The 26,204-nt window shown below is 40.8% G+C and overlaps 1 protein-coding gene across 1 annotated transcript; it reads right to left on the bottom strand.

Annotated features, from left to right (window-relative positions):
- Positions 1-7,790: 7,790 nt before the first annotated feature.
- On the bottom strand, positions 7,791-24,932 carry ppp2cb (protein phosphatase 2, catalytic subunit, beta isozyme). Its single transcript, XM_052041775.1, has 7 exons — positions 24,599-24,932; positions 15,241-15,450; positions 14,873-15,046; positions 14,078-14,167; positions 11,719-11,880; positions 10,369-10,487; positions 7,791-8,468 (listed from the first exon to the last, which is right to left on the bottom strand). The coding sequence occupies exons 1-7, from the start codon at positions 24,698-24,700 to the stop codon at positions 8,396-8,398; spliced, it is 930 nt and encodes a 309-aa protein (XP_051897735.1). The 5' UTR covers positions 24,701-24,932; the 3' UTR covers positions 7,791-8,395.
- Between the last annotated feature and the right edge of the window lie 1,272 nt (positions 24,933-26,204).

The following is a 26,204-nucleotide window of genomic DNA, read 5'->3' as shown; positions in this document are numbered from 1 at the left end:
AACAGCAAATGCCCATTAGTTATATTTCCTTTATTTAAATGTCTCGAGGATAAGCTTATGGCACTAAGTGCTTAATGACAGGAAGGGAAGGGGAGACAAAGACAATCGCATTCCTTTAGTGGGCTCCACAACCTCAGGTTATCCTAAAGTGCGTTGCAATCAATGATATACTCTGACATGCAGTCATTGTTTTAATGTAGGAAATGCATGATAGGTTAAACAAGTTACCGATAAGTGACTGCAAATTCCATATGGTCTTTAGTACAGTTTCATGGGAGTGTTTAATATCATTTGATCTAAAAACAATACTGTTGATGAAATACGTATCACATTGTTTACTGCCTTTTTAAAAGTATAACTGCATACTGTAGAAACAATCAGGTTTATTATCACTGACACATCATGAAATTTGTTGTTTTGCAGCAGCAGTACAGTGCAAGACAAAAATTACTATGTTACAAAAATAAATAAATACTGCAAAAGAGAAATAACGAGGTAGTGTTGATGGGTTCATAAGACTGTTCAGAAATCTGATGGCGAGGGGAAGCAGCTGTTCCTAAAATACCGAGTGTGGGTTTTCAGGCTCCTGTACTTCTTCCCCCCACCCCCAATGGTAGTAACGCAAAGTGGGTACGTCCCAGATGGTGAGGGTCCTTAATGATGGACGTCGCCTTCTTGAGGCAACGCCTCTTGAAGATGTTCTCGATCGTTGGGTGGGTTATGCCTGTGATGGAGCTGACTGAGTCTACAGCCCTCTGCAGCCTCTTGCAATCCTGTGCATTGGAGCCTCCATACCAGGCGGTGATGCAACTAGTCAGAATGCCCTCCACCGTACATCTGTAGAAATTTGCAAGTCTTGGTGACATACCAATTCTCCTCAAACTCCTAATGAAGTAGAGCTGCTGGTGTGCCTTCTTCGTGATTGCATCAATGCGTTGGACCCAGGATAGATCCTCTGAGATGTCGATGCCCAGGAACTTGAAGCTGCTCACCCTTTCCACCGCTGACCCCTCAGTGAGGACTGGTGTGTGTTCTCCAGACTTCCCCTTCCTTAAGTCTACAATCAATTCCTTGGTCTTGCTGACATTGAGTGCGAGGTTGTTGCTGTGACACTACTCAACCAGCCGATCTATCTCACTCCTGTATGCCTCCTCATCGCCATCTGAGATTCTGCCAACAACAGTAGTGCATTTGTGTGCTGGCAGTGGTGAATCCGCGAATTTATCGATGGCATTTGAGCTGTGCCTAGCCACACAGTCATGAGTGTAGAGAGAGTAGAGCAGTGGGCTAAGCACGCATCCTTGAGGTGCGCTGTGTTGATTGTCAGCTAGGAGATGTTACAACTGATCCACACTGACTGTGGTCTCCCAGTAAGGAAGTCAAGGATCCAGTTACAAACTGAGGGTTGGAGGCACAGAAGAGGGACTGAACGATCTGATATTATACAAGAGCAATGATTCAGCCTGATACCAATATGGTTACTTATCCACACAAAGTTACCATGCAGCATTTAAGAGTATGGATACCAGGCTGCATTAATGTCCCTCCAGAAGACATCACAGTATTTCTTTTCTTGAGAATCAAACAGTAATGTTTCTACTATAAATCTGCACTAAACATCCCTCCTTGAATAAATTGAAAGAATGACAGTTTCCCCTTCAGACTGATCAGGCAGCCCAAAGACATTTCATATGCATTTCATATTCATATGATACTGTTCCCATTCACCTTGTAATGATGTAATGTTCCCACAGCTATATTTTCACAGTCTTTACTTCTGGCAACTTTGCAATTTAAAATTTAGCCTCTGGCTTGACTTTCCTTTCCAGCATTTCTCTTGGGTAACTCAGTTTTACAGCTACAGGATTATACCCTTTAGACATTCTAACCAGCGCAAGCATCTTTGAAGATTGGGATTCAGGAAAACTGAAGGAGTAATTTTGTAACTCTAGAGAGAGATTGCTCCAGCAGTACCTTTTTTTGGAGTCGAGTTGGTGGGGAGGAGGTCGATTCTCCCACACACCCGAGTTTGAAAGTGCACAAAATGCTGTTTTTTTTGAGCATAAAATGCTCAAAACATTTTATGTACTTGCACTATATATGTCATAACAGCAGAGGGAGCACAATTCAAGAGAAGCACTGATTTTTAACAAAGCAGTATTTTCTATTGTTTTAACATACGAATGTACATCACAGGAACTACAATTCTAGCTCACTATTCTATTGATCCTCACATTGTAAGCTTACCCTATCACTGACAAGATATATTCTTAAACTGACCCCTTCCAGTTCACAATGAATGACTGTAAATAATTTATGCTGCTCACCATGTTAAAAACCTTTCACTTGTACTTCATAATGTTTATAAAACAGGTTAGTGAATTAATGTCTGGGATTGCTTTCATTTTGCAACTTGTCCTTCACCACCTCCAGATTTCACTAAAGACTGCCAAACTCCTAACACTTGTTTGGCTGGGGAATTGGATTTTGTCCAATTTATCTGATCAGAAGATTCTACTCAAGTTCTAAAAACAGAATATAGTATAGGGAATAAAATATTTCTTTGCAAATGGTAAACGTTTCTGTAGCTGTATACAAAACAAGCTATACAAAATATGGCAAACCTGACAGCAAAGAGCTTTAGTCAATGGAAGAGTCCAACATACCTATTCTAGGCCGCCATATAGGTCTTGCATTTTTCTGGCAAACTGATGTAATGTGCAACTCTTCAAGTTCTTGAGATAATCTGTTATTCTTGTTAATCAAAATCTACAAAGCAGAAATACAAGACTCAAGAATGTACATAAGGATAAAAAAAATGATTACCTATCAGAGCCCAGCTCTATTCCATCCCAGCAAACACCAACTCTATTCAGAAAAAAGTGTTAGGTATCTTGCTCTTCAGATTATCCTGTTCATTTGTTTATTTGTGATAATATTTCCTCTTAAAAACAAAAAAAACTGCAGATGCTGGAAATCTGAAATAAAACCCAAATAAAAGTGCTGGACGTGCTCAGCAGGTCAGGCAGCATCTGTGGGAAGAGAAACAGAGTTAGTGTTTCAGGCCAAAAACCTATTCCTTCTGGAATTTTCCAACATTTTCTGTTTTCATTTTGTTTTTCCTGTTGTCACTTTCTGCAATTTTAAATTGGCCACACTGTAATTTGTCAATAAACAGCATTCCTTGTCAGATTCCAGAAAACAATGAGTGTCTCATATAAACAATGTTCATTTCTACAACATATTAAAAGCAGCAAGAAATCCCCAGTTCCTGCGTCACATATTAGGACAAATGATCAAAAGCTTGGTCAAGGAACAGTGTTTTGAAAAGTAAAAGCGGTTTAGAGACAATTCAAGAATTAAAGAACTGAAAACATGGCTACCAACGGTGGGGAAGGTAATCAGGCTGAAACTGGAAAATCATGGACCTTCCAAAGGATTCTTGGGGAGATCATGGAACTAGGATGAATGAGGCTGGACAAGATATTTCAAACTCGTAGCACTGTTGACGTGGAAGCTAATACACAAGGGTGTCAAGTTAACAAAATTCCACTCATGCTCGATAAGCCCTTACTTTAACAGCAGTAGCATATTCTGGAATTCTTTGCCTAATTCATTGGCACAAGTATAGCAACAGATCAGAGCAGTATGTGCCAGAGAAACAACGCCACACCCGGGAGCATTACAAGATCTGGAATAAGGGAAAGAACAACCACAATGCCACTTCCAGTTGGACATCAACAATCCTGCTCAGCAAGCTACCCCTCTGAGTGGGACCCAAACACCTGAAAACTGCACAAATACCTTGTTGCACAAAGCACTTTAAAGGAGAGTGGCAATTACTTGCGTTGGTGGATTGATGCCCTCTGAAAATATAGTGCAGGGGAAAAATGAGTTCAGGGAAAAATATAGTGCAGGGGGAAAAATGAAGAAAAAAATCGCAATAAAGAACATTTAAAACAGTATTAAAATGAACGTGTTAAGAGGGAGCACTGAAATAAAAGCTCACTACAAGAATACACGAGATATAAAGGGGCTGCTATTGCAGTGGTTCAGAAACCACTGGACTGGGCCAAGAGTTCATTAGATGAAGGGTTTCGGCCCGAAACGTCGACTGTCCAGTCATTCCCCTCCACAGATGCTGCTCGACCCGCTGAGATCCTACAGTGCTGTGTGTGTGGCTCCAGACCGGTCTCTCCCGTGTCTCGGGGCCGCCCTACCTCCTGCAGCGCCCGGCTCCCCCTCCATGGGGGTCGGGGCCACCCTACCTCCTGCAGCGCCGCGCTGGAGCCGGCGCCCGGCTCCCCCTCCATGGGGGTCCGGAGGGGACCGCTGGTCAGCCCGAGGCCTCACGCCCATTCCCCAGAGGGAGGCAACCTGCTCCCCACAACCTGGTCCCCAGTATCAAGACACGCCATACGGATGGGGTACGGCCACCGCAACCCGGCGATGCCTCCCGACCGCGCCGCCGTTGTTTAGCGGCTTCAGGTACACGGGGTCGGGCAGCGACCGTCGACAATCCGCCTTCCCGCCCAGCGACGCGGCACTCTCCACTGCGCCGGCGCAGTGGGTGAGGCCGGCCGCCCTGCGCCTGCGCAGTTGGCGGAGACCCGCTCCGCCTCTCCGTCCGCCGGGTCGCGACGCCTGCGCCTGCGCGGGCTGGGATAGGAGCCGGCGTTGGGTGGAAGGGACGGCCAATCGGAGGCCGGCGCGCCCCGTTGTTTCAGGCACGTGTCGACGGCAACGCTCTTTGAATTGTGCGGCTGCGCACTCGTGATTGACTATTTGGGCGTGGCGGGAGGGAATAGCATTGATTGGTCGGTTGGATAGGGAGGGTGGTCGTGGTTGGATGGAGGAGCATTGATTGGTCGGTTGGATAGGGAGGGTGGTCGTGGTTGGATGGAGGAGCATTGATTGGTCGGTTGGATAGGGAGGGTGGTCGTGGTTGGACGGAGGAGCATTGATTGGCCTGTTGGATAGGGAGGGTGGTCGTGGTTGGACGGAGGAGCATTGATTGGCCTGTTGGATAGGGAGGGTGGTCGTGGTTGGACGGAGGAGCATTGATTGGCCTGTTGGATAGGGAGGGTGGTCGTGGTTGGACGGAGGAGCATTGATTGGCCTGTTGGATAGGGAGGGTGGTCGTGGTTGGACGGAGGAGCATTGATTGGCCTGTTGGATAGGGAGGGTGGTCGTGGTTGGACGGAGGAGCATTGATTGGCCTGTTGGATAGGGAGGGTGGTCGTGGTTGGACGGAGGAGCATTGATTGGCCTGTTGGATAGGGAGGGTGGTCGTGGTTGGACGGAGGAGCATTGATTGGCCTGTTGGATAGGGAGGGTGGTCGTGGTTGGACGGAGGAGCATTGATTGGCCTGTTGGATAGGGAGGGTGGTCGTGGTTGGACGGAGGAGCATTGATTGGCCTGTTGGATAGGGAGGGTGGTCGTGGTTGGAGGAGCATTGATTGGTCTGTTGGATAGGGAGGGTGGTCGTGGTTGGATGGAGGAGCATTGATTGGTCGGTTGGATAGGGAGGGTGGTCGTGGTTGGATGGAGGAGCATTGATTGGTCGGTTGGATAGGGAGGGTGGTCGTGGTTGGATGGAGGAGCATTGATTGGTCGGTTGGATAGGGAGGGTGTTCGGCTGGAGGGAGGAACATCGATTATAGTTGGATAGGAAGGGTGCATTGGCCAACCCAATAAGGTATTTGTGTAGGTTGATGGAAAGTAATGGGGACGCCCCAATATTGTACGCGTTAGGACTTTGGTAGTCCCTACTATTGAGCCCAACACATTTTTAAATCCACTTTTTAAAACGTTACACAGTGTCATAATGAATTTCCCATTGTACAGTTTTACAGTGGAGTGTGGTAAACATCATTCAATCCAAAAAGTCCGATGTCCGTACATATGTTTGTACGTTCGAACGGCAGAACTAGTTTCCTGTCTTTCTCCACTTTTAGTAATTAGTATTTTTTAAATCACTCTGATGTGCTTTTGATGCTATTTATTACAATTCTGTGGGTGTGGTTACCATAGAAACACAATATTTAATACTAATAAAAATTAACTCTTCATTTACATTGTGTTTTCCATGTACATGGCTCTCTCTAAACATTTCATAGCTGATTCATTGGGCCAAAACTTGTGTTGACCTGTATGCTAAGTAAATAATTTCTTTTGATCCCAAAACATGAGCCATCCCTTTTTGTCTCCTCAAATGCTGCTTGACGTGCTGAGTTCTCCCAGAAGTTTGCTTTTTTTTGCTCCAGATTCCACCATCTGCAGTCTTTCTTGTTTCTTCAACACACAGGCAATTATAATTGATTATTTTGTCAAGAAATCCCTCACAACCTTTAAAGGTAGAGAAATGCTAGTATCACCAAGTGCTGGTACATGGGATTAGTTTAGTCGGGTCCTTGATATTCAGCATGGTCGTGTTTGGCTAAAGTACCCATTTCTCTGCTGTATGACTTTGTTAAATGTAAAACTAAGTGTAAAAATTAAGAACCTATGGATACATACAAAACCTCTCAGTCTATATTCTATTTGCTGTAATTTGAGCAGTTGAAATGTCTTCCAATCATGTGCTGCTAGTCTGGCATCATTGATTTTTTCAAATCGATCTCTTCCTCCCCACCCTGCTACCACTTTTCATGAAACATCTTTCCTCTTCCCTCATTTCAGAAGGCAGAGACAGTCCTCTGCTGACTGGAAGAGGAACTGCATTAAAACTTCACTCTCACTGTTTTAATTGTCACAACAAATTTTTAGATGGGCAGATTGACTTTAAAAGTTGGAAGATAAAACTGAATTGATTGGTGACTAAGAAAATATTTAGTTTTATAAATACTGAATGTAAATGATGGATTATACCAGAAAAAAAAACCCACTGCTGAGGCCTTCTAATGTTTGTTTACACTCAGGAAAAATTTAAAAGTCCTTAACATGGGACAAGGGGCATCAGTTATGAAAGTTGGAAAAAGTACCCCAACTTTTCCAACTGGGCCAGTGGCCATCAGCCATCCTGAACCCAGCCTCCTCTGTGTAAACAGTGCTTCCTTGATTCCTGAAAGCCCTGGCTCTGACTATTATTTTAAAAGAAATCTGCCTTTCCTACCATTAGAAATTTTTTATGTTCCCAACTTGATCCCTCACGTTTTTGCCTCAGTTTAACTCTAAGCCATTGGTGTTTCCAATAGTATTTATGTTGGAATTACAAGTACAAAAACTTCTAATAGTCCAAAGTCTATGTGCAACTTTAACTTTGGATATTCATTAAATGGAAAATACCAATCATTGCCATATTCTGAGTCACAAAACCATGGAAATGCTGAACACATACAGAATATTTTGTGTTTAATTACACTGTGAAAAATGCATTTCTAGAAAAAAGATAGGATTGAAAATGAGAATTTTCATTAATAAAAGCATCAATGATTCTCTGATACAGAAATACTTGTTTGGGAGGCAAAGAAATAGAAATTCTAAAATTTTCAGAAGAAACATCTTAAAAAAATTATAAACTACAGAGATTAAAATATCAGGGAATGAATGGATCAAACCACAAATCACATGGATTAACCACACTTTTCCTCTTAGCTTCTTCCTATGGTAAAGAGTAAAGCTTCAGTAAAGTACACTTTACCGACTATACTATAGGAAGAAACTAAGAAGAAAGAATTAAAGAATGTTTCATAAAGTTTAAGTATGTTGCCCACAAATTATTTCATTTACAACTGGAGAGAAATACAACTAACCATTTAATCATTTAAAGTATCTTACAGAAACCCAGTGACTGATTACGAGAAGTAGTTTATTGTTCAAATACACCAAGTTAAGTTGCAAGCACTTTTTAAGTCAAATATATACAGAAAAAAAGTACAGTAACACAGAACAGTGATTCAAACATCAAAACAGGACATTTCTCTAACACTCCAGAAGGAACATCGTGTGCCTTCAAGCATTGGTAGCATACATTCAGAACATGTGTGCACCTTGCTCAGAAAAGGTATGAAAACCAATACATGCCTGTTAAAACTAAAGTTGTAGTTGTGACTGTTGTAATGTCATGACTGTTGCCTTTAGATCTGTTTATCATACCATTTTTACATCAATATTTCACAGTATCTGGGTAAAACAAAATGACGAGTGACAGCAGGCAAAATTTGACTTATGACCAGATATCATTTGCTTCCATTTAGAAACAAAAAAAGTAATCATCGCCAAATTGTGCTCAATGTTCCAGGCACTGGACTGCCTTTAGTACAGCATATTTGGTCCGTGTTAATGCTATCATGTGTGACAAACAGAAGTAATAATAGAAACACATTTAAATTATTGTTGCTTTTTCTAGAGCAGATGAACTGCCAGCGTAGTTGTAGTGTACTAAAGAATTCTTCACAAGAAATAGTCTGGAGTACGTCGAGTGACATGAGGTTCTCCACGGCGAGGTGCAGGATCAAACTGAAGACTGCAAGAGGAAAAGTTGCACTTAGCACATAAAACAAAACACTAATTGGTATCAAGGTATAAATTGAGTACTTCATGTCAAGTGGGACATTGGTGCTTTGCAATAGCAAGAACGTAGGCTTCAAAAAAAATTACTAGAAGTTCAGCAACACTACAAATCAGAAAATTGTGCCAATATCTGCTGCTAAAATGCTTCTGCTGTCTTGTAATGCCTCAAGCTCCACATATAGGTTTTCAAAGCCAAAAGTCAAAAGTCTTACGTTTGATTCAATACAAAAGAGCTCAAATTTCTGGAATGAAGTAGTTTTGATGAGTCATCTGCAATCAACTCAAAGTTAGAGTAAAATAGAAGATTACAACAAAATAAAGCCCATTATACAAACTAAGATTTCAAAATATGCAACTTGTAAAAAGGATTTCAGAAGTTATATACTATAAGGCTACTAAGGAACGAATAATAAAAACAAACCAAAACCATTTCTTTTGATCATACACCCAGTTATCATAAAGATGCAATTGCCTTGCTTCTAATACGACAGTTCTCTATAGACTAGACCTCCAGGTCAGATATGCCTCGGTAGTCTTAAAATGTAGTACGAACACAAGACAGCAAAGTTGAAGCAATTATATAGATATGTATTCCTAAAAACTAAATATTCCACAAACCTGTAAAGTTTAAAACCTAGACACAACAGACTGCACATCTTGTGCATTGCTCCAAAAGTTTAAAATCTAGTTTGATAATAAGCTGCTTGCAAAAGTTTAAAAACAGTAATTCTGAATTAATACAACACATTGATCTTCAAGGTTTCAAGCCATAACGGACAAAAAAGAAACACTGGCAAAATTTACAAAGAAACATATGAGAAAAGCAAACTTATGAATAAGATATACATAGGAAATTAAAATACAAATTGCAAAGCAGCAAACTGCCCATCTGAATCAAAGCCCTGGATTAGGGAAATCAAAGGTTCACCAGATACCCTGTCCAGCACATGGAACACCAAAGAACACTGCATGGGGAACTACAACTTCACACAAGTATTTAACATTTTTAAAAAAGGAACTGTTTGAGGAGTTGAGTGGAGGGATTGGAAATAACAAGCATGAAATAAAGATTTGAATCAATATTTTTACTTCTTCCTTCACTGCATGCCTAGTCAATGTCATTTCTTCTCTCTGATGGCCCTCAGTTGTGAGATATGCTGATGAACCAAAAGGTTCTCAATGATTTCCTTGCCTTCACTCCAGGGTGAGAAATTGTCATTAACCCTTCAAGAGAACTGTAAAACCGAACTTTCATCATGTACACTGATGAATCACTTTATGCCCAGTCACATCCTCAGCCATTGCCCTAATTTTTACTTTACATTCAACACAAGTGACTGAACAAGTTACCAGATACAAACATGGGAAGCATTACCCATGAAGATTAAACTGGGGAAGTTGCTTAATAAATCTATCTAATCTTCAAACCAACATTTCACAGCTTCAGTTAAAACAAAATACTGGCAACATCTGTGAAATGTTAATAATTATTTTTATTATAATAAATAATAAAAACAAAGTTAATACTTCAAGTCCAATGTATTGTCAAACTGAGTTTAAGATTTTTCAGATTTGTGGAACCTTCACTATTACTTGAACTTAGCGGTAATGCAAACTTCTGATGAAGGGTCTTCAACTTGAGATGCTAACTGCTTATCTTTCCACAGATGCTGCCTGACCCAATTGTTTCCAGCATTTTCTGTTTTGATTTCAGATTTCAAACATCTGCAGTTCATTGATTTTCATTGCTTAGCTTCAGCTTTTTCTAAAACTGATCAGTTCTATAATAAAATGATATTTATGAGATGCAACCATGTTAAAATATCCTTAAATTTAGATTACTTTATACTTACAATGAATACTTCAGTGTATCATCTAGTTCCATAATAGCAGCCTGATTGCCACAGCGATAACAATAGTTTGGAGCACTGAATATTGTTACTACATTTCGATCATGGCACCAGTTGTATCCCTGAGATCAAACAGATGAAAGATCTTTATCTTGCAAAATAGGATCATTATTCCTGATACAAAAGATCCCATTACATTATTTTCATAGCAGTAACGGGATAACCTTGCTTCTGCACAGCATCTGAACGATTCAGCAAATCCTTCAGTCCCTTTATAACTCTTCATACATTTGCCAAACCACAATGTAAGTAAAGGTGGTTGAGGACTGGAGGGACATTATAAGAAGTTATAACAGCTACTTAAAATACCAGGATTACATACTGTTTTATCTACACAAGCCATTAAAATTACATCTGCTTTCTAAAAACTGACAGCATTTCAGGATCAAAAGATTAAACTCCCTTGTGCTGTAAACAATTGGATGGCTCTAGCTTTCTTTTCCCAAATGCAGGCTATGCCAAGGTTGTCTATGCAGACAGTTTCTCAGTCTCAACTATCAATATTTTGCATGTCTTTGCATTGTGCTGCTGCCGCAAAATAGCAAATTTCACATCATCTAAGTCAGTGATAATAAATCTGATTCATATACATTTATAATTTAAAAAATTTTCACAATGAATCCTAAGTACAAACTTGCATAATTTTGTTCTATAAAGTAAAACATTTTTTTTGGCTTTAAATTGGACCAGCCAATATCTTCATCTGAAAATTTTTGAACACATTTACATCTAACAATTGGTCAGCAGTATTTATACAGCAAGTTACAAAGACCAGAAAGAATAAATACTGTTCAATAATGCCATCTGATAAAATCAGCCATTGAACCCCCTCCCCACCAAATTCATTATTAATTTAACCTGAATTCACATTAGGAATACAGATTCCATTAATTAAACAATTGCTAAAGTTTGCAAGGATTATAGTACCTTTTACACCAAGGGTTCACTGGATGAATTCCTGCCCAAAACATTTCAAACTTGCTTTCTCGTTTATCTTACTAAGTCAAATCAGCCATATAGAGCTAATTTTAAAAAAGTTTGATGCTCAATTAACTCCATTTCCTATTCTTTCAGTATTTGACAGACCTAGACCAGTTGCAGTTAAATTATTAGGGCAATTATTAATTTCCACTTTGTCTTTTCATCAAGCCTAAATTGAAACAGAATAACGGAATAATTTTTTTAAAAAATGCATAAATAAATATTGTGCTTCCTGTATCTTAAAGTTACAATCTGAAGAGTTCAACTCCCACTTAAGTACATGGTACAATAATTCAGGTGCATTTTCCCTACCTCCATTACAAGTTGATGAGCCCGTGACACCAGAGTGAGCCCATTCGCATGGTTAAAAGTTTCAGAAATGTCCTGTCCAAAAGTGTAGCCTGCACCTCGAGGAGAAATTCCCCAACCACCACGATCATCAGGATCTGACCAGAGCAGATCACACATTGGGCCCTGTTTGAATAAAGCAGTAAGAACAGAAAATAGAAATTCTTTGAAGATCTCAGTTCAGATATCACTTAGAGGAAGAGTCAACATTTCAGATTAATGATCTTAGTGGGATATAAAGATGACATGGTGAATAAGACATCTACAGTAACATTCCTCACAATTGCTCTTCTCCTTGCAGCTTATCTATAAAATTAGTTTTAAACCTAACTCTTTAAACATTTGAACAAAATGAAATAAATTTAAGTGTAAAAAAACCTTGGCTACCAGCTTAGACAAATGTCTGAATGCCTCCTATTTTTTAACAAATTAAAATGACTGCACATTTTAAAATGCTTAAAGCAACTTAAATACAGCGACTGAAAAAAATTTAAATTAACAAATACTTTAATCTCTCAGAGCTGTCCCTCCTCCGTCAAGTTCAATGGAGCAGTCTCTGTGCCAGGTCCAACCTAGCACTGGATGGTCTTGCTAACATAAGTGATGGTGAACTGCTTGGGCTTTCTTGCTAGATTCCCACAAGTCATCCAGCATTGCAGCTTATTCAGGAAAATACAACTGTAAGCAGCTGGTTGAAATTTTGCAGTTTCTGCATTTGTGCAAGATCCCAAAGTTACTGAAAGTTATGTGGGGACATGTCAGCAGTCAATTCCCTGCAAAACTAAGCAATTCATTTCATATTAGTCTATACATTTAGATCAATTCAGGCATTTGGTCATCAGCCAATAGTTTTTTACTTTAGTATCAGTAAATTTAGGTCAAATACTGAGGTTTTACTTTGACTACAACGTGCAGCAGAAGGCTAATACATAGAACAGTATAGCAAGAAACAGGCCCTTTGGCCCATGATGTCTGTGCCACTATGACAACAATCCAAACTAATTCCACCTGCCTGCACATGGTCTAACATACGCTACTTGTTCATGTGCCTATCTAAATGCCTCAACCTTTGCTACTGTAAGTACTTCCACCACTTCCCCAGGTAGCGCATTTCAGGCATTTACCACTCTCTAAAAACAAAATGCCTCATAAACCTCCTTTAAACTTTCCTCCTCTCACCAAAGCCATGCTCTCAAGTATTTGACATTTACGCCCCAAGAGAAATACACTGACTATCTACTCTATCTATGCCTCTCACAATTTTATATACTTCTGTCAAGTTGCCCTTCACCCTCCAACACTCCAGAGAAAACAATCCAACTTTGTCCAACCTCTCCTTATAGTTAATACTCTCTAATTCAGGCAATGTCCTTCTGAACCTCTTCTGCACCATCTCCAAAGCCTACACATCCTTCGTGTAACTGAACACAGTACTCTAAATGTGGCCAAACCAAAGTTTTGACAACTGTGACATGACCTCCCAACTTTTACACTCAACACCCCAACCAATGAATGCAAGTATGCTCTATGCTTTCTTTACCACCCTTTCCACTTGTGTTGCCACTTTCAGGAAGCTATGGACTTGCACCCCAAGATCCCTCTGATCATCTGCGGATTTAATAAACTGCTGTATGTGAAACAGAGACAAAGCAGTTTCCAGAGATAGTATGAAATGTTACAAAGTACATTTGGCAGCAATGCTGCAGTCATTTCTGGAACATTCTCGGCAGTACCTTGTCACTCTCTACCTTGAGCTTCAATCAAAATTGCAGTACTGTCTACTAAACATTTTATGTACTTACTATAAACCTGAAAGCAGCCATCCAGGGCCAAAGTTAGTCAATTATATTGATAAATTATTGAACATTTTTTGATCCATGGTGCTCTGACATTAATCCTTTACCATTTTCATTTTAAAAAAGGCCATTTCAGCTCATCAAGTCTATACTGGTTCATGGAACAATTCACCACCAATGCTTCCCTGTAACCTATTCTTCACCCCCCCCCCCCCCCCCCCCCCCCCCCCATTAACTCTCCCCTGGATTCTACCACCCACCTACATACAGGGCAATTTAGAGTGGCCAATTAACTCACCAACCTATAAGTCTTTGGGATGTGGGAGGAAACTGGAGTACAAGGAAAAACCATACAGTCACTGGGAAAATGTGCAAACTCCACATAGACAAAAATGGAAGACAGGATTGAACCCAGGCTGCTAGAGTTATAAGACAGCAACTTTACTAACTGTGCCCTAAATTTTATTGCACCACTTCAAAATAACTTTTGAATTAGTGATAACCAAATAGAATTGCAGGGAGCTTACCTCATGCGGCACTTCCTGCAGGCGATCTAAGGCTCGAATATGATCCAATGTGTCAATGGATGGAGAAAGTCCACCATGCAGGCAAAATATCTGTGAATTACAAATCAGTAATTTAAAAAGTACTGATATCTGCTGAGTATACAGGAAAAAATTTCACAACACTGTAAAATTATAACTTTAAAAAAGCTTACAAAAATGCATAACAAGCCCCAATCACTTTAAAGACAGTGGAATAAATTCCTTTGTGTACACCTTGTTTCTTGTAACTTTTTTAAAAAAAATGATTTGCAGTTACTGGTAACATCTATGAAAAAAATTCAACTATTCTTGATTATGCTAAGTCACAAGAAGACCAAATCCATTTGAAAAAGCACCAACCCAAAAAACATATCTTATAACAATCACCTGTATCCTTCCTAGGAGTTGCTTATACTATATTGCCTATCCATTAAATGCATCACAATCTGTGACTTAAGCATTGTTTTATCCTTAACTAATTTTAAGATTAAGAAACATTTTGGGAGAACAATAAACTAGACTGACTTACTAGACCTCCTCCTTGCCTACTTTGTAATGAATGTAGCCCTTAAACTGATGTTCAATGTTGAGACTTGCATTAAAATATACTGGAATTATAGAGACTGGTTCCTTTTGTACTTGAGTGTGCTATTGACAACAGGAGAAAAGCAATCTGATATCCAGAGCAAGTCAAACCATTGAACAGGATTTGAATACATGAAAACCACTCCATGAAGCCTTAAAAACATGAAATAAATGAGAAGACATTCTACTCACTTGACCATCTACTAAGGCTGTCAAGGGCAGATAATCAAACAGATCCGTGAAGTACTTCCAAACACTAGCATTTCCATATTTTCTTAAGCATTCGTCATAAAACCCATATACTTGTGTAATTTGTCTGCTTTCATGGTTCCCTCGTAATATTGTGATGCGCTCTCGATATCGAACCTATTTTTTAAAAAAATGCAACAATTAATATTGAGCAACATTACCAATAGCTACATTTCAGAATAAAGTATTATTGAATCAGAAACAGGTTTATCAGTAGTTCAAATAGTAATCTGCCAGGTAAGCATTTATGAGGAAGCCAGATATAACTGCATGACATAAAAGAATTCTATAAATTAAAGGAAATATCATACCTTCAGCGTTACGAGCAATGTAACAGTTTCAACTGAATAATAACCTCTGTCAACATAATCTCCCATGAAAAGATAATTGGTGTCTGGAGATCTGCCCCCAATTCTGAACAATTCCATTAGGTCGTGAAACTGCCCATGAACATCACCACACACTGTGACAGGACATCGTACTTCCTGTACATTCGACTCTTTTGTAAGAATTTCCTTAGCCTAAAGAAGCAAGAAGAAAGGAAGTTTAGTAACTTAAATTCCGGAAATCCAATAAATTATAAAACATCCCCACACTGAAAATAATTATTAAGACTGACCAAATTCCTCTAGCACATTGCCAAATGTCACAAACTAAAGCAACTTGATATTTCAATGAGTCCCTAAAGGACTGCTTGGTGTATTTCATTTTCTGGAATCTATTAAATATGCACCCTTTTAAAACGAAAAGCAGCATCAATGATGTGAGTATACATTCACTTTTGAGCAATGATAACCAGTACTGCCAACAGGAGTGATAAGAAAGAGTATATTGGCATCAAATATGAACCAGCAATAATTTGACAGTTCATTATTGTAATTTAGGCAATGAGAGAGACAGATGAAATCAATGTAATACCATTTAACTGAATTGCATTGGCAAATATGAAGCATTTTGGAAATCATAAAGGATTTTAAAAATAATTTGGTATTATGTCATAGCCAAAACTTTTCAACAATGACACCAGCTCCTTGACCCCATCTCTCAGTAGGAATCAGATTATTTGCACATTTCCATGTTCATGATCCAGTCTCCTTTACACAGCACTATTGCGACAGGATACGATGCAGTTAGGAAAGAGGAATTAAGTGAACCTGCAACTCCTACTGCATGGTTCAAGACATTGATGCCTCAAAAATGCATCACACATAAAGCAGGATTCTGTATTGGGGTAATAATATTGTGGAAACTGGGGAACTATTAACAGAAACCTGGCCTGGTGTAACAGCTGGGTGAAACATAAAAGCTGTGTTTATTCTTTCCAAACAACATGGCTCAGTAAAGCACTTCCACCTAATCAATAGTTTCCCATTTCATGAACCAGATGTCCAAGGGCATACAGGAGAATGTTGCAAGTCAGGGGAGGCAGCTGCCCCACCCATCTTTGCAAGATGGATATGCTTGACAGACATCAAGCTTGTTCATCCAGAAAGATCCAACGCAGAATGCAGCTACTGTTTAAATAATAGACTCCAGATTTTATCTCCACCACTCTATTTAACTGCTGCCTAACTAATCTGTACAAAATTCTTTCCACCAGCCTTTTAAATTTGCAGTTTACTGGTAATTCTGTATCCTGCTGTCAAAGTTTCATTTAAAGTAATATGTTGGTGTTACTTTGCTATACCAATTACCATATTACACTCTTCTAGGGATTACAATCCCACTAGTCTGGGTTTGAAAATACTCAGAACTGAAAAATCATTATCTAATACATGTTACTAAATAGATCAATTAGCTTTTCTTATGTGCATGACCTTCAAAACATGCTTTATTCTTATGTCAGTAGTTTTGTAATTTTTTCTTTTAACATTGTGTCAACCAGAATCTTTTACTGTTCTTTACACCTCAGCATAAATTTAATTCCTTTGCTGTTTTATACAATATAGTCAATATCTAATGTTTCCTGAAGAGATGCATGAAATTTAAATGATTTCTCAAAAAAAAGGCAACAATGGGCACTTAATTAGACAGCAACATCTCTAATGTTTATTTACTTTGGTAATGGGACAAACCTAGGAACTATTTAGAGATATAGCTGGGATTAACTGGTAGTTAGTGTAAGAACCACCATTTCATGTGCATGACTTCCCACAATGCAAAAGCTGTGTTAGATGAAAGTGCACTTTCATCTAACACAGCTTTTGCATGGAAGAATTGGCATCAAAAATTATCCTTTGAACTATCTTGAAACATATCCACATAACAGAAAAGGTGTTGCTGGAGGTCTTAAAGCACTTAAAGGTGGAGAAATCCTGGGGGTCTGACCAAGTGTATCCTAGGTGTCACGAACCAGCAACAAAAGAAACACACTGAGCATGATTCAGTGTTAAAAACTATTTTATTAATCACTACTTATGATAATACGTAAAATAAAAGTAAAAATGTTAGTATGTTAGAATTCAAAAATGTTAAACCTCGAACGTTAACCCCAAAACTAAACTCTTCGTGTGTGTGTGTGAGACAAAGTCCAAAACTCCCAGTTCCTGAATGGTTCTTAAAGTTCAGTTCCGCAAGCCATAAGGTGAAACATGAGCAAGGGCTTCTTCAACAACCACCGTTGTCTGAAGATAAGATGTAGATGTAGAAAAACATAGAGAGAGTACATACGAAATCCAAATGTTCCACGATGGAACCCAAACGACACTTCAGTGTTTACTCGGTAGTGACTTCCTCACCCCGAAAAGCATCCGAACCGTGGTCGTCCACACACAAATACCTGTTTCCTTCTACAGGTCAGCAACAAAGTGAACTCCACCGGATTACTTCCAACTTCCATACATGGATTTCAGTGGTAAACACAGTTATTGTTTCTCATCCATCGATAGAGAAAAACAAGCAGGCTGGTGTCTCTCTCCCTTCTCTCTCTCTCTCTTTCTTCTTCTTCTTCTTCTTCAACAACGTCATTACGTCCTTTATCTTCTATTGACGTAAGCACGCCCCACACACACATACACACACACTCTCTATCTTAAAGGGACTTTCACTGAGTCCGTAACATAGGGCATTGTGGGAAGTCAAGGAAGACATTGCTAGGACCCTTGGCAGAGATATTTGAATCACTGTTAATCACGGCTAAGGTAGCAAAAGACTGGATGGTGAATATGTTGTGCCTTTAAGGGCCACGGGGACAAGCCAGGGAGAGCCAAATATTAGTGGTGGGAAAGTTACTAGAGGGGATTCTGAAACACAGAATCTACCTGCATTTGGAAAGGCAAGGAGTGATTAGGGATAGTCAGCATGGCTGTGTGTGTGGGAAATAGTATCTCAAGAATTTGATTGTGTTTTTTTTTGAAGAGGTGACCAAGAGGATTGACAAGGGCAGAGCAACAGACATAGTCTACAAGGTCTTTAGAACGGCACGGTAGTGTAGCGGTTAGCGCAATGCTATTACAGCGCCAGCGATCGGGGTTCGATTCCCGTCGCTGTCTGAAAGGAGTTTGTGCGTTCTCCTGTGTCTGCGTGGGTTTCCTCCGGGTGCTCCGGTTTCCTCCCACATTCTAAAGACGTACGGGTAGGTTAATTTGGGGTTTAAAATGGGCGGTGCAGACTCATTGGGCCAGAAGGGCCTGTTACCACGCTGTAAATAAAATTTAAAAAGTTTAAAAGTCTTTGACAAGGTCCCTCATGATATACTAGTCAGGAAGGTTAGATCACATGGGATCCAGGGTGAACTAGCCAACTGGATACAGAATTGGCTTGGTATAGGAGTAAGAGGGTGGTGGTAGAGGGTTGTTTTTCACATTGGAGGCCTGTGACCAGTGGTGTGCCTCAAGGATCAGTGTTGGGTCCACTGTTGTTTGTCATCTACATTAACGATTTGGATGAGAATGTAGTTGGCACGATTAGTAAGTTTGCAGATGACACCAAAATTGGTGGTATAGTGGAACTGAGAAGAGATTATCTAAGGATCTGGATCAACTGGGAAAAAGACTGACTGTCCATCGTGTCTATTCCCCTCATGAGGGAGCTAGATAAGATGAATAGTTAGTCTTTTTCCTTGGGTAGTGGAATCTGAATCTAGAGCTATCGATTTAAGGTGAGAGGGGAAAAATTTAAAGGACACCCGAGGGACAAATTTTTCCATTCAGAGGGTGATGGTATATGGAACGAGCTGCCAGAGGAAGTGGTAGAGGTAGGGTACAATTATGATGTTTAAAAGACATTTAAACAGGTATACAAATAGGAAACTAACTGCCTACACTTCCTGACACCTTGGAAAAGCAGCCAACGTAATCAAGGACCTCTGTCACCCAAGTCATTCTCTCTTCTCACATCGTGCAGAAGATAAAAAAGCTTGAATGCATGTACCACCAGACTCAAGGACAGCTTCTATCCCATCATTATCAGATTCTTGAATGGACCTCTCATACATTGAAAGATGAACTCAAACTCCATCTCTGAATCTACCTCTTTGTGGCCTTTGCACTTCATTTGTCTAATGCACTGCACTTTCTCTGTAATTGCAATTACTATATTCTGCATTGTTTTCTTTTTACTACTTTGATGTAATTATGTATATGATCTGTCTGGATGGCACACAAAACAGAGCCTTTCACTGCATCTCACTACAGGTGACAATAATAAACCAATACCAATAGAGGGATATGGGCCAAACATAGACAAATAGGTCTTGCTCAGGCAGGTAGCTTGGTCAGCTTGGATGAGTTGAGCCAGAGGGCCCATCTCCCTGCTGTATAACTCTATGACCCTTTTTCAGGTAGGTGATGCGTACACCGTAGGTGCTATTGGACCAAGCATACAAATCTTTCAACCAAGGTATTCAGCTTTTGGAAATCAATTGAAACTACTTTTAATCTACCAGTAATGACTTAAACCAAGAAGGAACAAATTAAATATTGGATTTATGTGCAGCTAACTAAAGGCTTCCAGCTGGCCATGACATGGTTTTAGAGAGAGGGTGCTTATCCACGTTTCAGGCAACACAAGAGATCTCACTGAACAGATAAAAGGAAAACACATGGTTGAGAACACTATGATTTACAAGCCCTGCAATTTCAGAATATAAAATTGCTACTTGTCATTGCATGTGGCTTTAAATAGCAGTTTAAAAGCTATTGGAAAAAAAATTGGAAGGTTTTGCATGAACCCTCACCTTGAGCAATATGTTATAATATTTTATAAACCTGTCTTCAGTGGAAGACAGTAATTCTAAAACCCTGCAGCTAAACCAAAATCAAAATTCAATGCCGATAAAATATTCAGTTAGTGTTGATTCATAGATAACTTTCTCAAATCAAAATGAACAAATGTACACACATTCAGTTGATTGGTGTGTATTCTACTGATCAGCATGTTAACAACACATCTGAAGATGTACATAATATTAAATAGAGCCTTAAAAATGCATAATTGCATTTAAACAATTACAAAGACAACAAGCCATTAGCAGTTAAAGAAGCAGGGACAGATGACAACGACTCTCTGCTGCCTGTATCATCCCACACCACCGACATGAAGAAACAAAACATACCTTCTGCCTTATAACTGTCTAGATCAATCAACAATACAGCTTTCACCAGAAATATTCTATACAATGGTGTTATTTGAATTTTGTTGCATTGCATGCTCAAGTAAGTTATTCTTTAGGGGAAAAGAGACCCACTTTATGGTGCTGAATTAGTAACAAGGCTCAGTTATAGTCTCCTGAATGCACTACTAGAGGTCACAAACAAGCAAAGCTCTTTCTTCAGAAGTATGCAGTTGCAAAATATCAGACTTTCATTACAGTAACTCCTGAAATAGAAAAAACTGGTTCTATAAACTTTCCCTAAACATCAAAATTATGTGTCAATTCTGATGGCACACAACATATCCTGGATGACTGGTAAATAAAGCTGTGAGGATTTACTGTCCCTGTTACATGGACATTCCTGTAATTGATCTTAGTTGGCTATTTGGTTGAAGTTAATGTGTGTAAACTTGAGATAATGCACTGCAAAATCTTTACATAGAAACCCAGATTAAGATTTACTGACAAAAAATAATTAGAGGCAAAGTCTGTTTTACAGTAGAAATTTCTCCATTCAAAACCAGTTATCATAACATTATATGTCACTTCATTACAGACTGATGGTTAATATCTGCAATTTTCAATACAAGCTACACATATCAATCAGGCTAACAGGAGCAAGAGGATTTGTTTATCTGCTCACTATCACCAAGCAGAATCTACCATCTGATGCCATCTCAGCTGAGGAGATTTAGTCACTCTCAGAACTCAGAGAGCAGAGTACTTAACAGCAGAGGCCTGGAAGATCATCCAGTCATTATCTTGATGGGCTGTAAACAATCTGGACAGAATTCTACAATACATTAAGTACATACACAGAATAAAGAGTATGCCGATCACTTAAAGTATTCTGCAACAAATTTTGTTTTTAAATAAAAATGTATCAAATGACCAAAAATCCACAGAAAGCCAACTTTTAGTCCTTCCAACATTTAAATTGATGGCACGGGAACAAGTTTGCAAGGGTGCATATCCAGAAGAAATGAACAGGAATAAAGTATCCCACTAAATCAATGAAATAAAAATAAGGAAACACTGGCCTGAACAGAGATAATTCTCTTGGAAATAACTTCCTACTGTCCAAAGATTAAACACATTGCACTTCAACACCCACATGAATACTTCTACATTTGATGTTAGAGTAAATTTCTCTAACAGATAGCACCCAGGCAAGAAGTATCTTAGAATATAATAAGGCTCAAGCATTTATCCTTTCACCTCTGGGTCTTAATCCAGCCCACAAAAATTGGATGAAGTATTTTTTTCTAGCTGCAAAGGGCTTTATAAAGACTATCTCACATTAGTTCCCAGAAATATTTGCCTATAGCACTAAACAGCTGCAATCTGCCCATAGCTTTATCACATGCTTCAAATTCTTATTCCCCTTCCATTAACTATAACTTAGCGTCAAGCATTTTCATTCATGAATGGGTGAATGTTCAGTTGATGAAAGATAATGCCAAAGAGCAGGAATCGCACAGCACAGAAATGGGCCATTTGACCCACCATGTCCGTGCTGACCTTTTTGCCCATCTAAACTAATCCCATTTGCTTGCAATAAGACTGTATCCTTCTCTACCTTGCCTATTTAAGTATTTGGCTAAATGCCTCTTAAATGCAGTAATTGGATCCAATTCCACTACCTCCTCTGGCAGCATGGTCCAGCTATCAACTACTCCAAAGAAAAAACTTGCCCCTCAGATCCCCTTTAAAACTCCTTCTCACCTTAGGCCCATGCCCTCTTGTTTTTGACACCCCTATGCTGAGACAAAGATTTTTACTATCTAACCTATCTCTGCTTCTCATAATTTTGTATACCTCTAGGAGGTCACCTCTCAGTCTCCTTTGCTCCAGGAAAAACAAGCCCAGCCTAGCCACTCTCTCTCCATAACTAAAGTCCTCCAATCCAGGCAATATTATAATGATTCCCCTCTGCACTCTCTCTAGCACAATAACAAAAATAAGAAACTGGACACAAAAAGTAAATGACACCCAAAACAAAGAATTTTAAAAATTTGTTTAAACTACAGGATTGTTAATTCATTACTGTAATTTCAGCCTCAATTTAGAGGACAATGATTCACATTGTTAAATACAGCTAACATAATCCTACAATTAGATAGCTCTATTGAGAATAAAGCAAGCACCATGCACTTTTAAATATAACATTACCAGCAAGAAAATATTAACTTTTTTAAAAAAAATTGACCAGTTACTTGGAATATTCTGTCCAGTTTTGGGCAACATGCTATGAATGAAGTGCCCAAGAGAAGGTAGAGTGAAGATTTGCAGAAAAGTAACAGATGAGGGGTATAGTTTTCATTGTTTGAGGATACTTGAGAACTTGTGATGATTCAGTCCGGAGCACTGAAGGCTAAAGGATTCAGTAGGGTTTTCAAAATTATTTGCAAAAGAACGAGAGGGGAGACTAGAGAAATTATTTTATACTTTGAGATGTTGCAACCTGGAAGATGATAATCAAAAGGACAATGGCACCAGATTCCTTAGCAGCTTTCAAGAAAATGGAGAAATATTTATGCAGTAAAGATTTGTAAGCCAATGGGGAAAGCACGAACAAGGGATTAATTGGGCAGATCTTTCAAAAAGCCTGCACACAAAATGGCTTGAATAGCTACAGCATCTGATGATTCTAAACAACTACATTATTGAATAATTAAATAGATTTAAGACTTAAAAAAGGTCAATATGCTTTAAAGCTGCAACATAAAAAAATTAAGAGCTGGCTGCACTAGACAGTTTGCAGGCAAAGCCACTAATCTTCAAAAGATGTGAAAATCAAAAAGCTACAGATACTGAAGTTGTAAATAAAAACAAAATGCCAGAAATATTCATCATAGAAGGCAGCATTTGTGGAGTAAAACAGCTAAAATTTCAGGCCAAATACCCTTCATCAGAATAGGAAAATTGAAAAAAAAGAGTTGTAGAGAGGGGAACTTAAAACCCAACTGCTTTTTCCACTGTTTCAGGGTCATTTTCCTGAAACTTTAACTTTACCTCTCCACCTGCTGAATATCCACATCAGTTTGTTTCAAAAAGTGGCTTAGTACTAAAAAATCATTAATACAAAATAACAAAACTATAAACAAATCAGAATGCTGAAAATATTCAACAGGTCAGATATTTTTCATTTTCTCTGTAGATAAGTTTTTCATTGTGCCTGTGCATATAATAAACTCGGCTTCAAAAGTCAATAACATTACAAGTTTGCCCGAGAGAAAAAAAACTTGTGGCAATGTAACTGAACCATTTCACCATATCTATGGTAACATCGATAGAGGTAGAAAATGCTGGCTTTACTCAGCAGGTCAGGCAGCCTCTGTGTACAGAGAAACAAGGATGAAGACAATCACTGGGAGAGGTCAGTGTTGATTCTCAGTCCACAAATGCTGCTTGACCTTAATCCCCTCCACTGCTACGTTACCATAGATCTGTTTCAGGCTCCCATTTGCCTTCACACCCATGGCCCAGCCAGATGAAGCCCCTCTGGCTGCAACTGGGGGGGGGGGGGGCGAGAAGAGGGGGGGGGAGAAGAGGGGGGGGGAGAAGAGGGGGGGGGAGAAGAGGGGGGGGGAGAAGAGGGGGGGGGAGAAGAGGGGGAGAGATGGGGGGGAGAGATGGGGGGGAGAGATGGGGGAGAAGATGGGGGGAGAAGATGGGGGGAGAAGATGGGGGGAAGATGGGGGGAGAAGAGGGGGAGAAGATGGGGGGAGAAGAGGGGGAGAAGATGGGGGGAGAAGAGGGGGAGAAGATGGGGGGAGAAGAGGGGGGGAGAAGAGGGGGAGAGGTGGTGGTGGGGGGAGAGGTGGTGGTGGGGGAGTGGTGGGGGGAGGGGGGAGCGATGTGGGGGGGGGAAGGAGGACGGGGTGCGGGGTCTGGGCGCCCACCCTTCAGCAGCCGGAAGCGGCGGCGCCCCGCCCGGCCGATGCCGCACCCTCTGACGGGGCGAGCGTGGGACTAACCGCGGGAGGCCCGGAGCCGCTCCCCTTCCTCCCTAGCCGCCGGCCAGCAGGCCCGGCTCAATCGCCGGCCTCGATTCACCCCCCCGACCCACTCACCTTCTCACACAGCGTCCGCACTTGGTTCTCGTTCAGCTGCTTGCACTCGTTCAGCTGCTCGATCCATTGGTCCAGCTCCTTGGTGAAGGCCTTGTTGTCCATGGTGGGCGGGCGGGCGGCCGCCGCTGCCGCTCCCGGTGGGTCGGTGATGGGGCGGGGGAGCCGGGCCGGGGGGGTAACACAACTAACACACCCCGGCGATCGATCAGTTACATGGAGCCGGGAGCTCGGCGGCGTCCGTGAGAGGAAACCAGAGGAGGCGGGAGGGGAGGAGAAAAACCCAGCGCGCACGCGCGAGGGAGGGCGTGGACGCGCGCACCGTTCCCGCGCTCTGGGGGCGCGCGCTGCCGGGCGGTTGGGGTTTGAATGAGAGCGGGCGGGTGGGTGCGCGCGTCAGTCCGCTCGCCCCGCCCTCCCCGCCCGCGCTCACCTGACGTCACCGCTCGCCCCGCCCTCCCCGCCCGCGCGCTCCTGACGTCACCGCTCGCCCCGCCCGCGGTCTCCTGACGTCACCGCTCAGGCATCCGCGGGGCCCCCTCCCCCACGCACGTCGATGCCGCGCCCCCTCCCCGCTCTCGTAGCCACGTGATCCGCAGAGCTCCAGCCCCCCCCCCGGCTCCATCAGCAGCTCCTTGCGCCACCCGCGGCTGGGAGGACAGTACTGCATCTGGGATGTTCATTCACAGTGCAACTGTTTTCTTGCAAAGCTATATTCTGCGTTCTGTTTTCTTGCCAAAAGATATTCTGCATTTTGTTATCTTGCAACACTATATTCTGCATTTTGTTTAGTTGCAAATGCTTTTCACTGTATCTTGGTGCATGTGACAATATACCAATACCATCTGGTACCTGCTGCTCCCGGTGCAATATTTGATATAACCATTACTTGAAGTCATACATCAATCAAGGAAGCTATTTGCATGCTCTCATATTCCCACTCCCAACTCACATTCAATGTACCTAAGGTGGAGCCATGAGAACTTGCCTGGACCCAAGCTAAATTTTTGTGGGATGTCCCAACAAATTTTTGTGGGATATGTGGAACATTCCTTGTTTTGCCCTATCTATTTCCTCTCCATCAACATTTTTTTCCAGTACTTTGAAGATTGCATTGGTGCTGGTTCCTGCACTCATACAGAACTCAAATATTTAATTTACTTTTGCTACCAATTTCCACCCTGCCCTCTTCTTCATAGTCCATCTCAGACTCCTTTCCACTACCACTAGTTCAGGGGATAGGTTCATTACAAACATTCATTGCGAGCTCACAGACGCCCACAGTTATCTCTGTTATACTTTCTCCCACCCTGCCTACTGTAAGGAGTTGTTTCCATTCTCCCAATTCCACTGTCTCCATTGCATCTGTTTTGATGACAAGACCTTCCAAACCGATGCATCTGAAATGTCTTTCTTTCTGAACCAGAGTTTCCCCTCTGCCATAGTTGACAGAGACCATGTCACACCTCATTTATTTCCTGTGCCTCTGCTCAAACCCTGTCTCCTGGAAAGTGCAAGGACACAGTAACACCGCACAGAAATCGGCCCTTCAGCTCACTGTGTGCGCACCAGCCATCATGTAGCATCAGTCATACAGCACGGAAACAGG

The sequence above is a fragment of the Pristis pectinata genome, chromosome 2 (assembly GCF_009764475.1).
Source record: "Pristis pectinata isolate sPriPec2 chromosome 2, sPriPec2.1.pri, whole genome shotgun sequence".
NCBI lineage: Eukaryota > Metazoa > Chordata > Chondrichthyes > Rhinopristiformes > Pristidae > Pristis > Pristis pectinata.
This window is presented reverse-complemented; position numbering and strand designations above follow the sequence as displayed.

Bases quoted from the DNA above. Each gene is read 5' to 3' on its own strand.
- ppp2cb (XM_052041775.1), bottom strand. From the start codon at position 24,700: ATGGACAACAAGGCCTTCACCAAGGAGCTGGACCAATGGATCGAGCAG. The intron at 10,488-11,718 runs GTAGGGAAAATG...GTTTGATCTCAG, and splicing joins CTCATCAACTTGTAATGGAG to GGATACAACTGGTGCCATGA. The intron at 8,469-10,368 runs GTAAGTATAAAG...TTCCTCTTGCAG, and splicing joins GATACACTGAAGTATTCATT to TCTTCAGTTTGATCCTGCAC.